Source organism: Sinohyriopsis cumingii, chromosome 14, assembly GCF_028554795.1.
Source record: "Sinohyriopsis cumingii isolate HCF-2022 chromosome 14, ASM2855479v2, whole genome shotgun sequence".
Lineage (NCBI taxonomy): Eukaryota > Metazoa > Mollusca > Bivalvia > Unionida > Unionidae > Sinohyriopsis > Sinohyriopsis cumingii.
This window is the reverse complement of record NC_142974.1, coordinates 52,273,299-52,288,224: the sequence shown is the minus strand read 5'-3', so window position 1 is coordinate 52,288,224 and position 14,926 is coordinate 52,273,299. Positions and strand designations below refer to the sequence as shown.

General features: G+C 36.6%; 1 protein-coding gene across 1 annotated transcript in view; it reads left to right on the top strand.

The window, feature by feature from the left end:
* Nucleotides 1-14,926, top strand: part of LOC149783801 (uncharacterized) — a 49,803-nt gene that overhangs the window by 14,421 nt on the left and 20,456 nt on the right. The window contains exons 7-10 of the mRNA XM_089932027.1: nucleotides 990-1,045; nucleotides 7,808-7,901; nucleotides 10,261-10,348; nucleotides 10,725-10,839. Of these exons, the coding sequence (XP_089788153.1) occupies nucleotides 990-1,045; nucleotides 7,808-7,901; nucleotides 10,261-10,348; nucleotides 10,725-10,839 (353 nt within the window). The remainder of the gene's footprint in view (nucleotides 1-989; nucleotides 1,046-7,807; nucleotides 7,902-10,260; nucleotides 10,349-10,724; nucleotides 10,840-14,926) is intronic.

Sequence of the window (14,926 nt, the reverse complement as noted above, 5' to 3'; positions counted from 1 at the left end):
ACAGACTGAAATGTAGGTGCTGATCTGATATCCATTATGGCCATCGTGGCATTCAACTTGAAAATCTTTGCCCTTGGTACTTGTCTTAAATGAGAAGGCATTCTGATTTTCATCAAAAGACTTCTTATTATGTCCAGTTGGCTTTAAATGAAAATGATGCTGATGTTGCATACAATAAAACGGTTTCTGTCTTGAACGCTTATTATTGCTACTGCTTCTGAATTGATGGTCATATTGGCATGTGGTATTCACCAAAAGATGTCTAATGAGGTTTGGGTAACCTCAAACTGAAAAGTGTGCCAATGTTAGGTTCAGTTCAGCCATAAAGCCAGACTGTTTACTTTTATGCTCATCACTCAGCATTTACGAAGAAGAAATAGTCTTAATTAGAAATTAGATCAATGGAAACTATTATTGACTAGTATAATATTTGTCAATTTACGGGACACTTGATTTTTGCTTTAAGTGGGTAGATAAACACAACTAACTTTCAGGTAGTCTTTTCTTGTATGTTTGGCTCTGTTTTTGTAGTGGTTCCAGTCAAGACATAAATCTGGTACATTATTTCCTTTATGTACAAAATTTAGATCCAGACAAGTAATTGCTGTTGTGAGATAGAGATCGAGTGTTAAAAACTATATGATGTTATTGTTAAACACCAAGAACTATTAATACTTTATTATACACCTGATAATATAACAATAAATAATGTTATTATTAAACACCAAGAATTGATGTTACTTTATTATACACCTGGCAATATGTACAGTAAATAAATACATATCAATATTTGAACATAGGAAATGAAAAGCTTTGTATTAAATCATATGCTTCAGCCAGAGTTATTTCATTGCATAGATATAAAAGACAGCAATATTTATTACCTCAGTAATTTTTGTTGTTGTTTTAAATAAAAGCAAATTTGATTTAATAGCTAAGTCAGTAGTGTTTCCAATTCATGAACCATATTTTTGTTATTTTCTTTACAGCCTTCCAAAATACCAACTGATTTCCCAACCTATAAATATGGCAATTTATGGATAAGGTATATATATCTATACTCCTACCATACAATTTCAGGTTTATCATTAGTAATGTTTGTCCTTTTATGCTGTCCATGTACCATGTGTGACTTCTGTATTTGCATTATTACCCTGGCATACAAGTTAGTAGAAGAAGAAAACAGAATTTATTTAGAGAGGATACAACAGCTAAATAAGCCAAAAGTTATATTCTGCCAAATGCTATACATGTACGTATCAAATAAAAGACAGAATGAAGACATAAGAAGACAAATTAAACCAACAGTCATCTTTTTGTGGCACATCTATATTTATATTTAAATTCCTGCAGGCTTTGAGTAGCTTTAATAATGAATGATAATGAATTCATTGTCATGGCACCAGAGTAAGGAAAACATATTTAGGATAATTCTTTGCATGGGTTTAGAATTTGAGTACTATTGTGAACCTCAGAGTTTCTTGCTTGTTTTCTCACAAATTAACTACTTTTGGAGATAACTGAATACCATTTCATTAATATGGTTGTAATAGAGAACTTTCTATAGATTGTTTTTTGTCTTCTCATATGTAGTACTCCAATGAAATGAAGAAAATAAATATTAGGTTGAAATAAAATAGATGGTGTTTTGAGTAAAGAGTTCTGATCTCTCACTTGAAGGTCAGTGTTACAAATATAATTTTGAGCCACATTTGTTATCCTAGCAGTTTCAGTGGTTATTGTAATACAGTCGATATTAACGTGTGTTATGTCCTTGAAATCTACCTTCACCACTCCTACCACTCCCTCAATAACTTGCACCCTGATAACTTGCAAACCCACTTATAGTGCAGGGTCAGGTGTGGATCCCATTTTTTAAACTAGAAAATACTCAAAAATTGATCCTTGTTTGTTAAACTTGAAGAAAATCGTGATCAAAATTGGCAACTGCAATGCTGATATATCACTTGTTTTGTGGTAAAAAATGGTGTGTGTGATCTGGAATTTTTTTATCAACATTATGAAATGATCAACTTTTAATGAGGTCTTATAATTTGTTACATTTTCTTTCCAAATGACATTCTTAGTACACCATAATTAAAATATATTAAAGAAATTTTAATCAATGAAAATGTTACACCTACTTTTGTCAGTACAGTAATATTTAAATATCAATTAAATAATTTTTTATTACATGAAATTTGTTTTTATATCTATCTTTTAGTTCCTTTAAAATTGTAATCATCATATATGCAATGTGTATTTAAACGTAAAATATGTCAATTTACCTTAACAGCTATGTCCTCGAGCATTTCTCTGCGAACTTAATTAAGTGCCGACCATGTTTTGATGGAATTAAAAGCTGTCCTTCTTTGTATTATCACATCTTCTGAATGAAATAAAAAGGATGTGGAATAAAATGAAAAGTTAAAAGTTGTACAAATCCTACAAACTTAAAATCTAGCAGCCCCGGTCATACATTGGATGAATTCACTTCAGATGATCAATCGAACACAGGGGCCCCTGAGTGTCTGAGTGGTCTAAAGCGCTCTCCATTACAGATCACTGCAATCTCACTTCTGTCTGCGTGGGTTCGAGTCTAGGATTCGGCCAATATGGGTATGTGAGAAAGCTGGCCAGTAGCTTCTCGTGGGTTGGTGGTTCATCCTGGGGTTTTCCTGGGATCTTCCTCCACCATTAATACTGGCCGCCATGCATAGCCTATCATGTGCTGAAAAATGGCATTAAACCCTATAACAACAACAACATCAATTGAACACTGTTATAAATGTTATTGTGTATGTAATATAATTAAACTACCTTAAATTAACAGACTCATTCATTAATGTGCTCAAAGATAGCAAGGCAACCAAGCAAAATGAATAGTTTGTAAACTAAAGAGCTTTTGGTTTCACAGATATGGACCATTGTGGGGAAATGAGTTTCAGAGAACTCCTCAACTGGCACTTAGACATACCCTGAAAGATGATAAGAAGTTTCACTATTTCTTTTAATGAAATCATGACATCAATATTGTACTAATTAAACAATACAAAAATTAAGTTTTGACATAGATGATTGTCTCATGAAATTAATGTCATTAGTTTTTGAAAAAAAGGAATCTTGGTTGGTGGTGTATCAACAGTTAGTCTGATTCCCTGCTCCATTGGATCCCTGCTTGGCTCAGTATTATTAAATATCACTCAGGGAACCAGACTAATAAGTAAACAAAAAGCAGTGACATAATACACAGGTATTTTCGTGTACATGTGATGGTTGTTGAAACAGTTTGAATAATGTTAAAGATCTTTCACATGTTGGACATTTTGTAAATTAATTTATACAAAATAATGATCAACTTCATTAGAAAAAGCACGTTATTGACAATTGTTATCGATGTATTATTATCGAGGATTCAGTCATTTCAGTCATTAAACATTACAGTCTCCATTCCCCACCCCACCCTCCGTGGTTTTTTTTATGTCTAGCGGAGTTCTAGGAGGTCCCTTGGTTTTTCATGCCCTCACTTATAGTGTGGTCTATGCTTTTGGACCCCATTGTGTGTGAGTTATTGAGGGAGAGGTGTATAATGTTAATGCAAAAGTGTTGGAAGTTTGATCTGTGATGGGGCAGGAGTGAGAAATATAAACGATTTGACATTAGTTTCAAAACATTCAGAGTTGACTGTCATTCCTATCTGAGAATTGATGAGTGCTTTCAGTATTCCAAGTGTTAACATACATCTGGCTGTTTTTGGATATTTAAACTGCCTTATACACTATTTCATCATAAAATTAGTTTGAAACTTATTTAAGTGAATCAGTGATGGGGGAAATAATGGCGGGCATCACTATATCTGGGAAGTAGGCCTACCAGTTTATTAGATTCTTTTTGTGAATCATCGAGCACATATATTCCAAAAAATATACAATTCATTAAAAGCAAAACCTAGGTATTGTTTTATTTAAGATTTAACTTTAAAATGTAATTATGTAAGTCAGACAATGCTCTTTTGTGGAGGAATTTGCTAGAAGTGCTGTAAGGTTAATGTTATTTTCTGACTTGACCTGTATTTCTGAAAATATGGAGAAAAAAAGCAATGAAGCAGAGACAGCAAAATCTGTCTTGAGAGACCACTGCTATGAGAGACCATCTACTTTGAGAGACCAGAATCTCCATGCACAGATTTATCGATTATGTAGTGCTATGACCTGTCTTGAGAGACCATTATTTATTGGCAGAAAGAATGTTCATTCAAGACCGGTTATATTGTACTATTTGACCAATGCCTAGAATTACTACTAGTTTGTAGACTAATAAATAAACCATGAGTTTGCAATCCTTCAGTCAGCTCTTGTAATGAAGCTATATAAAGTGAGTGATTGCATTACGAAAAACCGTTCTCAAAATAGTTGTACTCAAGTCTGTGTTGATATAGTTGGAAAGAAGGGTTTAGTTTAAATACCTACTATAAAGGAGCCATTTTTTAAATTTTATGCATTTTAGTGTGTTATGTATGAATAGTTAACGGTAATGTTTTATCCGCAATAAAGAAATGACAAACAGTATGATCTGAAGACACGTGTACATTTGCCCACATGTACATGGTACAGGGATTGTTTCAGACTGGTTTAGAAATCTTGGAATGTGCCATTATTGTGAACTGCCACAAAAATTCCTTGACAAATCAAGATGAACTTACTGTGTTGGGTAACAAGTATATACCAAAACAAGTTTGTATTGAAATTATAAACATTAAGAAAATGAAAAAGGTTGCTTATTTGCTATCATTATTTATAAAGTATATCTTTAACAGTTGTATTATATATAAAGAAGTTATACTGAGAAAAAATTACATTACTGGGAGCCAATAAGACCATAGTAGCTATAGTACTCATTGTAATGCTGTCTTTTGTGCATGAGATTAATTGAGTATACTGCTGTGTAGTGAGACTGCCTTGTAATCAAGCACACGACGCAGTATCCATTACAATACTGTCCATTGTGCATAAGAGTATACTGCCATGTAGTGAGACTGCCTTGTAATCAAGCACATGACACAGTATCCATTACAATGCTGTCCATGGGAGCAATTGAGTATACTGCCGTGTAGTGAGACTGCCTTGTAATCAAGCACATGACACGGTATCCATTACAATGCTGTCCATGGGAGCAATTGAGTATACTGCCGTGTAGTGAGACTGCCTTGTAATCAAGCACATGACACGGTATCCATTACAATGCTGTCCATGGGAGCAATTGAGTATACTGCCGTGTAGTGAGACTGCCTTGTAATCAAGCACATGACACGGTATCCATTACAATGCTGTCCATGGGAGCAATTGAGTATACTGCCGTGTAGTGAGACTGCCTTGTAATCAAGCACATGACACAGTATCCATTACAATACTGTCCATTGTGCATAAGAGTATACTGCCATGTAGTGAGACTGCCTTGTAATCAAGCACATGACACAGTATCCATTACAATGCTGTCCATGGGAGCAATTGAGTATACTGCCATGTAGTGAGACTACCTTGTAATCATGTACATGACACAGTACCCATTACAATGCTGTCCTTGAGAGCAATTGAGTTGTTGTTGTTGTTATAGGGTTTAACGCTATTTTTCAGCACAAGATAGGCTATACATGGCGGCCAGTATTAATGGTGGAGGAAGAACCCGGGAAAACCCTGGAAAGAACCACTGACCCACGAGAAGCTACCGGCAAGCTTTCTCACATATCCACATTGGCCGAGCCCGAGACTCGAACCTACGCAGATAGAGGTGAGACAGCAGTGATCCGTGACAGAGAGTGCTTTAGACCACTCGGCCACTCGGGGCCCCCGAGCAATTGAGTATACTGCTGTGTAGTGAGACTGCCTTGTAATCAAGCACATGACACGGTTTCCATTACAATGCTGTCCATGGGAGCAATTGAGTATACTGCCATGTAGTGAGACTGCCTTGTAATCAAGCACATGACACGGTATCCATTACAATACTGTCCATTGTGCATGAGAGTATACTGCCATGTAGTGAGACTGCCTTGTAATCAAGCACACGACGCGGTATCCATTACAGTGCTGTCCATGGGAGCAATTGAGTATACTGCCGTGTAGTGAGACTGCCTTGTAATCAAGCACATGACACAGTACCCATTACAATGCTGTCCATGGGAGCAATTGAGTATACTGCCGTGTAGTGAGACTGCCTTGTAATCAAGCACATGACACAGTACACATTACAATGCTGTCCATGGGAGCAATTGAGTATACTGCCATGTAGTGAGACTACCTTGTAATCGAGTACATGACACAGTACACATTACAATGCTGTCCATGGGAGCAATTGAGTATACTGCCATGTAGTGAGACTACCTTGTAATCGAGTACATGACACAGTACACATTACAATGCTGTCCATGGGAGCAATTGAGTATACTGCCGTGTAGTGAGACTGCCTTGTAATCAAGCACATGACACGGTTTCCATTACAATGCTGTCCATGGGAGCAATTGAGTATACTGCCGTGTAGTGAGACTGCCTTGTAATCAAGTACATGACACAGTACCCATTACAATGCTGTCCATGAGATTAATTGAGTATACTGCCGTGTAGTGAGACTGCCTTGTAATCAAGCACATGACACAGTACCCATTACAATGCTGTCCAAGAGAGTCATACAATATACAGTCTTATGGTGATGCTGTTTTGTAATGGAGTAATTTATACAGTAGTCATTGTAATGCTGCCCATGAAAGCCCTAGAGTATACAGCCTTATAGTGTGACTACCTTATCATCAAGTACATGATACAGTACTCATTGTAATGGTGTACATGAGAGCCCTACAGTATACAGCCTTATAGTGTGACTACCTTATCATCAAGTACATGATACAGTACTCATTGTAATGCTGTACATGAGAGCCATACAGTATACAGCCTTATAATGTGACTACCTTATCATCAAGTACATGATAACAGTACTCATTCTAATGCTGTCTATGAAAGCCATAAAGAATACACCTTAAAGTGGGATTACCATGTAACATAAATCATGTATTGAATGGGGTATTGTGTGATTACTCTACGTGGTCCAGTGCAGAGCTTGTAGTAAAGTCTACAATCTCAAGCACATTGCACTGTGTTTTTTGACTGTGACTGCATAGAGAAAGTTTGTTCAATGAATAGCTTGAAAGGGCATTCTTATTAATAAAAATTAGTACCATGAAAGTTAGTGAAATTCTTTAATTCAGCTGCTTGTATTCAGAATAACTAATTTATATTGGTTTCCAGTTTTAAAAGCAACAAAATGAAGGTCAAAGATATTTTGAGACCTTTTATCTGTCCATCTTTCTATCTGTCTGTAACATTTCCTCAACCATTATGTGCAAGAATAAAAATCTGTGCAGACATGGTGTCCTTGCTTCAGGTATTTGACCAAAAGATGTCATCACTGTTTCCAGCACCTAGGGCAATTGGAAAATGTCAAAATTCAGATTTATTAAAAGTTCAATTACATTTGGTTGCTACAACCAGGAACATACAGATTCACTGAATGGCAATCATTTTTTGAAATCAACTGGATGTCTTTGACAACCCATGAACTTTGTGACCGTAGAAATGTTATTTTCTCCAAAACAGAAAATATATGCCAAGACAATTAAATGATTTCACATTATTTACATAGATGTGATGTATTGTTGTCACCATGATGGAAGATTTTACAGGATGAACAGTCATCAGAAAACTTTCAATTTTCATTTCATTATAATGAGTAAGCATTCATCTTTATTTTTATCCAGCCCAGGCAAGAAAATTTGCTTAACCAAGCATGGCAATTCATACAGTGGATGGCTGATTCTGCACAACCCCAAGTATGATCCTGTTGGGTACAGGGTGAGCATTGCAGTGTTGTAACATTCACTGAAAGACACTTTTTGTCAGATATGACACTTTTTGAATAAGGAAACTCAACTTTTCTTGCATTTTTTATTTAGTAGAGATAAAAATCATTCAGTTCTTGAATGCCTATATTTTAGAATGGTATTTAACATAGTAGGCTTAATGAATTATCTTCTGTATTGGGACATACCTGTGACATCATGTAAAAAACTATATGTGTGTGTGTGTTCTTGACCTGCATATGTATCATCTTAAAGAGCTTGCACATTCGAAAATTGGAAAAAAGTAGAAAAACTATACCCCAGTGTACTTTTTTATTTTTAAAGACACATTTTGACTATTCACATCCACAGTAGGGACTTCAGTTTTATGATGTAAAGTCCATAAGGCAAAGCTTGGTTCCGAGTCCCCAAGTCCTGGTCCAAAGCAAAGTCACGAGGACATTCTGGACAGTTGCAGATGGCTGACAGGATTTTCTTTTAGTTTGCAAAACATATCATCATTTCAAATGAGATCATTATGCTTAGAAATAAATATTTGTTATGCTTGCTGCCTAAAGTGGTTGAGAACCACTGATGTAAAGAGTGATATTACACTGATGCACAAATAAATTTATCGTACAACATTCTTCCTAACAATTTATTTGTTACACTACGATGTGATTTAGCATATGATGTTTTCGTAATCAATTTTATTTATTTTATTAAAGAGTAATTGTTCATTTAAGTGCTACAAAATTGGCGTGGTCCATGGCTGGCTGAGTGGTGTGGCCTTTACAGATCATTCACATGTCACCTCTGTCAAGATCAGCACACTTTGTAAATGCATTCTGCTGTTTAAATATGAAAAGTAATTCCTGATGACATCCACTTCTGTTAAAGAAAGAAAAAGAACATGCAACAAAATGTTTGCCAGTTGTTGGAATCGGTTTGTGTGTCTGGACCTTAGACCGGTCTGAATTATGAATATGTCTATTGGTAAAAAATTAGGATTAGTTAGGGATATCAAGCAAAATGTGGCCCGGACATGAAAATGATAGGTCCAATAAACAAAACAAAAAGAAAAAAGAACTCCAACTTTTACCCTTCTGCACATGCGAGAGCAAAATAGCCAATGAAAAACAAGGTTCTAACACAACTAGGCATCAGGCTAAATAGAAATCTCTTGGATGCAGAATTTTTTGAATGTATTGATAACCAGTCCCCAAAATGTGTTTCCTGATTGCGTTTCAGGTGAAAATAACAAATAATGAGTTAACAATGGAAATTTGGGAATTTTTTCATAATTAATCTTACCTCAACTTATTTTTGAAATGACATTATTTGTTCTTGACATTAGCAACAACCAAAATCTCTCCGAGTTGCTAACCGACTTAGGTCTGTCCAGACCTTACTTGCTAACCCTGTTCCTGAAGTGGAATCAATCCTGTCTTGGCTCAACTTTATCCTGAGGTTGTTGTTGTTGTTGTAGGGCTAAATGCCATTTTTCAGCACAAGATAGGCTATACATACTGGCCAGTATAACTGGTGGAGGAAGAGCCTTGGAAAATGCAGGGAAGAACCACAGACCCAAGAGAAGCTACTGGCAGGCTTTCTCACGTACACATGTTAGCCTAGCCAGAGACTCGAACCCATGCAGACATAGGTGATTGAGATGGCAGTGATCTGAAATGGTGAGTGCTTTCTACCACTCAGTCACTCAGGGTCCCTTATTCTGAGGTAGAACCTGTCAACTTTTGTTCGATTCACCAAGGAAAAACATTCCTTTGTACCGATTTAGTTACGTATTGACTGCAGAGTCCACAGGATAGGTCACCTGTGTATATGCTTATATTCGGTCGTGTTATGTACCATTAGGAGAGTTCTGTCCTTAAAAGCAGAGTAATTTTTTACTCAACATGGTGTTTTAAAGGAGAGTTTGGATGCTTATAATTTTTTATTTTCCTCTTAACTGTGCTCCTAATGTTAATGTGATTGGTTAATGTATTTGGAGAAAGGAGGTTTTATTACAGATTTTGTTTCTCCGAAAACACTTGCCCAGTCACATTGATATAAATCCCTCCACACCCTCTGTGCAATGTGATCATCCTGTCTCAGTGATCAATTTAAAAGCAATGATATCCAGTCTATAGAGTGCAAACGTAGCTGGGTAAGAGATGGTAATAAGTAAGAGTTACTTCCCTTTGTCTATACAAGTTGAGATACTTTTTGAAGGCCATGGGAGGAGTGGACTCGGGTGGTAGCAGAATTATTTCCTAGTGTAATGTAATTGGATAAGTATTTTACTCTAAAAATTCATTTCTACCGGTGAGTCAACAGTAACGTAACAAAACACCAAACTCATCTGTTTCCAGGTGACTGTTGGGAAGAATGTAAAAATTGGACAGTTGAATCACCAGGAGCAGTTTTTGGACTTCATAAATATCACTGATGTTAAGGAAGGTAAATCTGCTGCTGAGTATTTTCGTTCTGAATGAACAAATTTCACGTCAGCATTTTAAATTTTTTTGCATATCTTACTGAATTCATATGCTTGTGTTTGTACCAGAATATGAAATTTCAAGTTTTCTGCATGTGCTAAATATTTCAGATGATTGGACTTTACTGTTAATGAAAAGTGGAATAAGGATACTCTGCCACACATGTTGATTGTATATGTGTTCTCTGGGTTTAAGGAACCTTTCTTTTTGATATGTTTTTTCATGTGCATAGCCTTCTGAAAATAAAAATCTAGAAATTATATTTTACACTATTGCAATCAAGATAAAGATAAGAGTGATTAGTTAGGTCCGTTTATGTCTACTTATTCTGTTTTCAGCTCAACAAACCAATGAGGCATTAGTAGAGTGGACTCCTCTTGACTTGGGCCACCAATACAGCGGCATCGAATTGGGGAAAGCTCTTATGGCTATGAAAGGGAAATATAGGCACCTGTAGGTTGCATTTCAAATTCTTTTCACAAATGTCATCTCTAGGATAATATAGGAATCTCCTTGCTAGGAGGTCAGACTCTCAGTCTCCCAGTAAGTTCAAGATATATGGCAAGAACATATTTATTTTCAGATTAGATTCAGCAGAGATAAAAAATAATTTAGGTTATGAAAATACACAATTTGGTATTTAGTCCATTAATTATTATTCTTTTAAAAGCAAAATACTAAATTGGTATATAAAAAAATCCTGATAGATACACCATTCCATTGGCATAAGTGGTTAGAGTGTTCACCTCAGATGCGGGAGATCATAGGTTCAAACCCAAGCCATGTGATAGACTTATACAAATCATACAAGCAGCAGCGTCGCTTGCCTTAAGACGTTAGTGTTAGGACTGGTTGGCCTGGTGTCAGATTTATATGATTGGGTGGGCATGATGCTACATGTCTGTGGCATGATGTTCCACTGCTAGACATTATACACGGCCACACTGCTGACATCATAGTGATATGACTGACACATTTTTAAAGCTGTGTTTAAAATCCAAATCACACAGACACACACAAACACTCCTGGTCAATAATGAGTGAAAACTAACATTAACTGAGGGCATGATCGAAAATGGAACATTTCACAGTAGAGGTCTTTACAGGTAGATTAGATATACCAGCATTTGACAAAATGTTTTCTACAATAATGTCAGTGTTCAAAAGGAAAGATGATATGTCTGGGTCAGAAAACTTCACATTTTAAACAGAACTGCAACACTTTTATAGCTATTGCCTTTAAATACATTGCATGATGACATTAACTATAAAAATATAAACTTCTTGCCTCCCAAATCCACCCCTCCTAAAAAGATACAACTAATCTTTCCCTTCTTTATCATATTGATAAGGGGCAGTTACTCTTGCCATCCACCTCAAATTTGCATCTAACAAGTGTCACTAGTTTTAAGCTTTCTCTCAAGTACAGGCGGTGTGAAAATTCTTCACAAACATCTTGCTTTATCTCCATGGTTTTCAACCATCTAAGCTGGAATTAGGATTTGTAATATGCATTAACTTTTCTGCTACAGATGGTGTTATATTTTTTTATTTTGACCAATTTTTGTGTGAATTTTACAGATCTGTTTATTCTTGAGATATGCTCCTGTATGGTATTGCAGATGCATATTGTGATTCATATTTTGTTCTAACTTCCTGCTATTCACTAATTTTGTTTATGATCAGTAGTTTTTTTGCAACATTAGAACATGTTGAATTGTTAATTATGTTTAGTTGTTAATGAAATGTGATGAAAGTATATGAAATCCAAGGATAAAGAGGACATATCATCTGCACTAAAAGTGCTTCATCACTGCCATGCAGTATATGCACCATGTGGATGGAAGATATCTGGTCAACAGTTTTGTGGAAGAGTAACAAGATTGGATAAAAGGGGATTGGCAAATCTTGCACTGAACATACCAAGTGCGTTGAGTATTCACCCTAAGACAGAATAAAGTGTGAACCTAGTGGATGAAGTTGTTAGTGCCCCTTCCCCACCCCACCATCAAATCAGTGGAAGTGGATGAACAAGGTACAGCAGATTTGCCTTCTTAGTCTTAAACACCATTGCTTTGTGTTACAGATGTTTCACTAGATGCAGGAAGAGATGATAGTATATCTTCATCTTGACCATTATTAGCTAATAAGCCTTCTACTCCCTTTTAAGCAGTCCAGTAATTGCAAGGCTCCTCAAATGTCAGAGAATGGCTTCAGGGCTGGAAATCTGGGCACATGGCATTTTTACTAGGTCGTTTAGTTCCATCATATAATATATTCATAGCTCAGCTGCCTACCAGTCTGTTGAGCAGTCTGGTCATCCATATCCCATGTTTTCTGCCCATATATTGGTCAGGCTGGCAATCCATACCATATTCAGGTGTATGTAGCTGCCAAACCTGGATAATTGTGGAGGTCTTACTGATATATGCGTCCATTTCACCACACATATTCCACGTCCAGTTATAGAGTCATCCATACCACTATCTACCTGGTCAATAACTGTGCAGTGAACCAACTAACTGTACTGCTATGACAGATTTGTACTATGGACCCAGTTAATCACATGTTCACTGTCTACCCACAGGGAAGGTACTATGCCAGGTATAGGGATGATGGAAATGTCTCTTCCATGCCACCCTGCATGTATTATGTGGAACTGGAAACTGAGCTAGACCAGGACAGGACACACAAAGACTATGATGATCATCTTTAAGAACTGACATACTTAGATCCAACAATGGGAATAACTTGAGTTTAGCTTTAAGGCTGCAGTACAAGAAATATTTAAAAGGTGATTGTGATCTAGCCATCCATGTTTGTACTATGGAACCAGTTTATAATATGTTCACAGCCTACCCAAAGAGCATGCTGTGACAAAAAGGGATGATGGGATTGCCCTCTCCATGCTGCCCAGCATCTGTAATATGGAAATGGAAGCACAGCTAGACCAGGATAGCGCACATAGCGTATGATGATAATCCTGAAGAGCTGATGCGCTTAGATCCAACAATGGATAGGACTGAGGTTAGTTTTAAGGTTGCAGCAGAAGAAAAATACCAGGTGCCATCCACCTTTCCCACTATACAGGCCTTTAAGTCAAGGCAACTGTCGATCAAGACAAATGGGACTAGATTCTGTCCTTATGTCTGCTTTCAGAGTCATAAAAAGTAAGCTAAATCACTTAGCATCTGTGAAGCAAAGTATGCCATCAGGACAGTTAAGAGGCTTTCTTTTCAGAATGTCACGTTTCAGTGCTGTTATCCTTGCACTGGTATAATGTACACTGTAATGCCTCTCATACTGAAAATCCAGCCTTAGACAAAGTTTGGCAATTGTCAGTATGCCAGCTCCTATTTTCTATAAAATTGATAAGGATGTATTTTGTGTTACATCAAAGTTTGTAATATCATAGTCATGCCATAAGTGTTAGACTTGATCTCATTAGCGATTTTCTGGTGCACCAATAAATCAGGCAACTAGCATACATGGGGGTCAGAGGCCTGAATTGCAAGGGTCATTAAGAGAGCAGAACAAAATTCCATGGCAAATATTCTGACTGCCTATACCAATTAAACTTAGTTTGTCTCACTCACACCACATCATGCCCTGGTATTAAAAATGACACCATTTAAGCTATGGTTGCACTTTGGAAGCTAGATTGAAGAAGTTAGGAGATATGCTGCTTAGGAAATGCCCCCTCATTCAAACTTGCCATTCAGCCTCCACATTCACTTAATCTCATTGGCTCCCGCAAAGTATGGATGATTGCCAACAAAAAGATATGACTCATTCATATGCCAGAATTGTTATTTCTGTCAAACACCAGCAGACAACAAGCCAACTAGTTTAGGAGGTAACTATAGAAGGGCAACAAGTAGGGTTTCTTAGCCCCCAAGTTTCCTAAAACTTGCTGTTGACTATCTACACTGAATGTCCATTGAGAGTTAAACTCTCGATGGATCAAAGTATTTCTGCAAATAGAGTGGGTGATGTAAGCAGTTTTGGAGGGCCTTTGGATTTCACTTTTTATTCTTGCCTCTTGTTTGTCCTCTTGTATGACGAATATACCATCAGATTTGGAGTAGAACAAAATTTTGCATTAGGAGATCTCATCATTAATTGACAAGCAGGCAGTGGAGATTTTCAAAAACTTCAATCTCAGGGTTATTGTTCCTAGTGCAAAAGACCAACTTCAAGCATTGGTTGATCATTGACCTGAGTTGTATCAACCAGTATATAGTTCTTCCAAACCTTTAAATAAAGATGGAACGATTGGATGAGTATGCCATCAATCTTGGCCTGATCAATGCATTCTTTCATGTCTCTACCTGGCATCACATAAATTATTAATTTGCATACCGAGGATATATTTACCAGTTTCAAGCCCCTCTGAATATACCTTTGGGCTTTACAAAAATTATCTTCCTGTTCCAGTTGAATTATCCAAAGTAATGGAGATATATTTATGCAACATGCTTTAGAAACATAGTTTAAGCTCCATTCCATTCAAGGGCAGAAACAATTCCATATCCCTTTT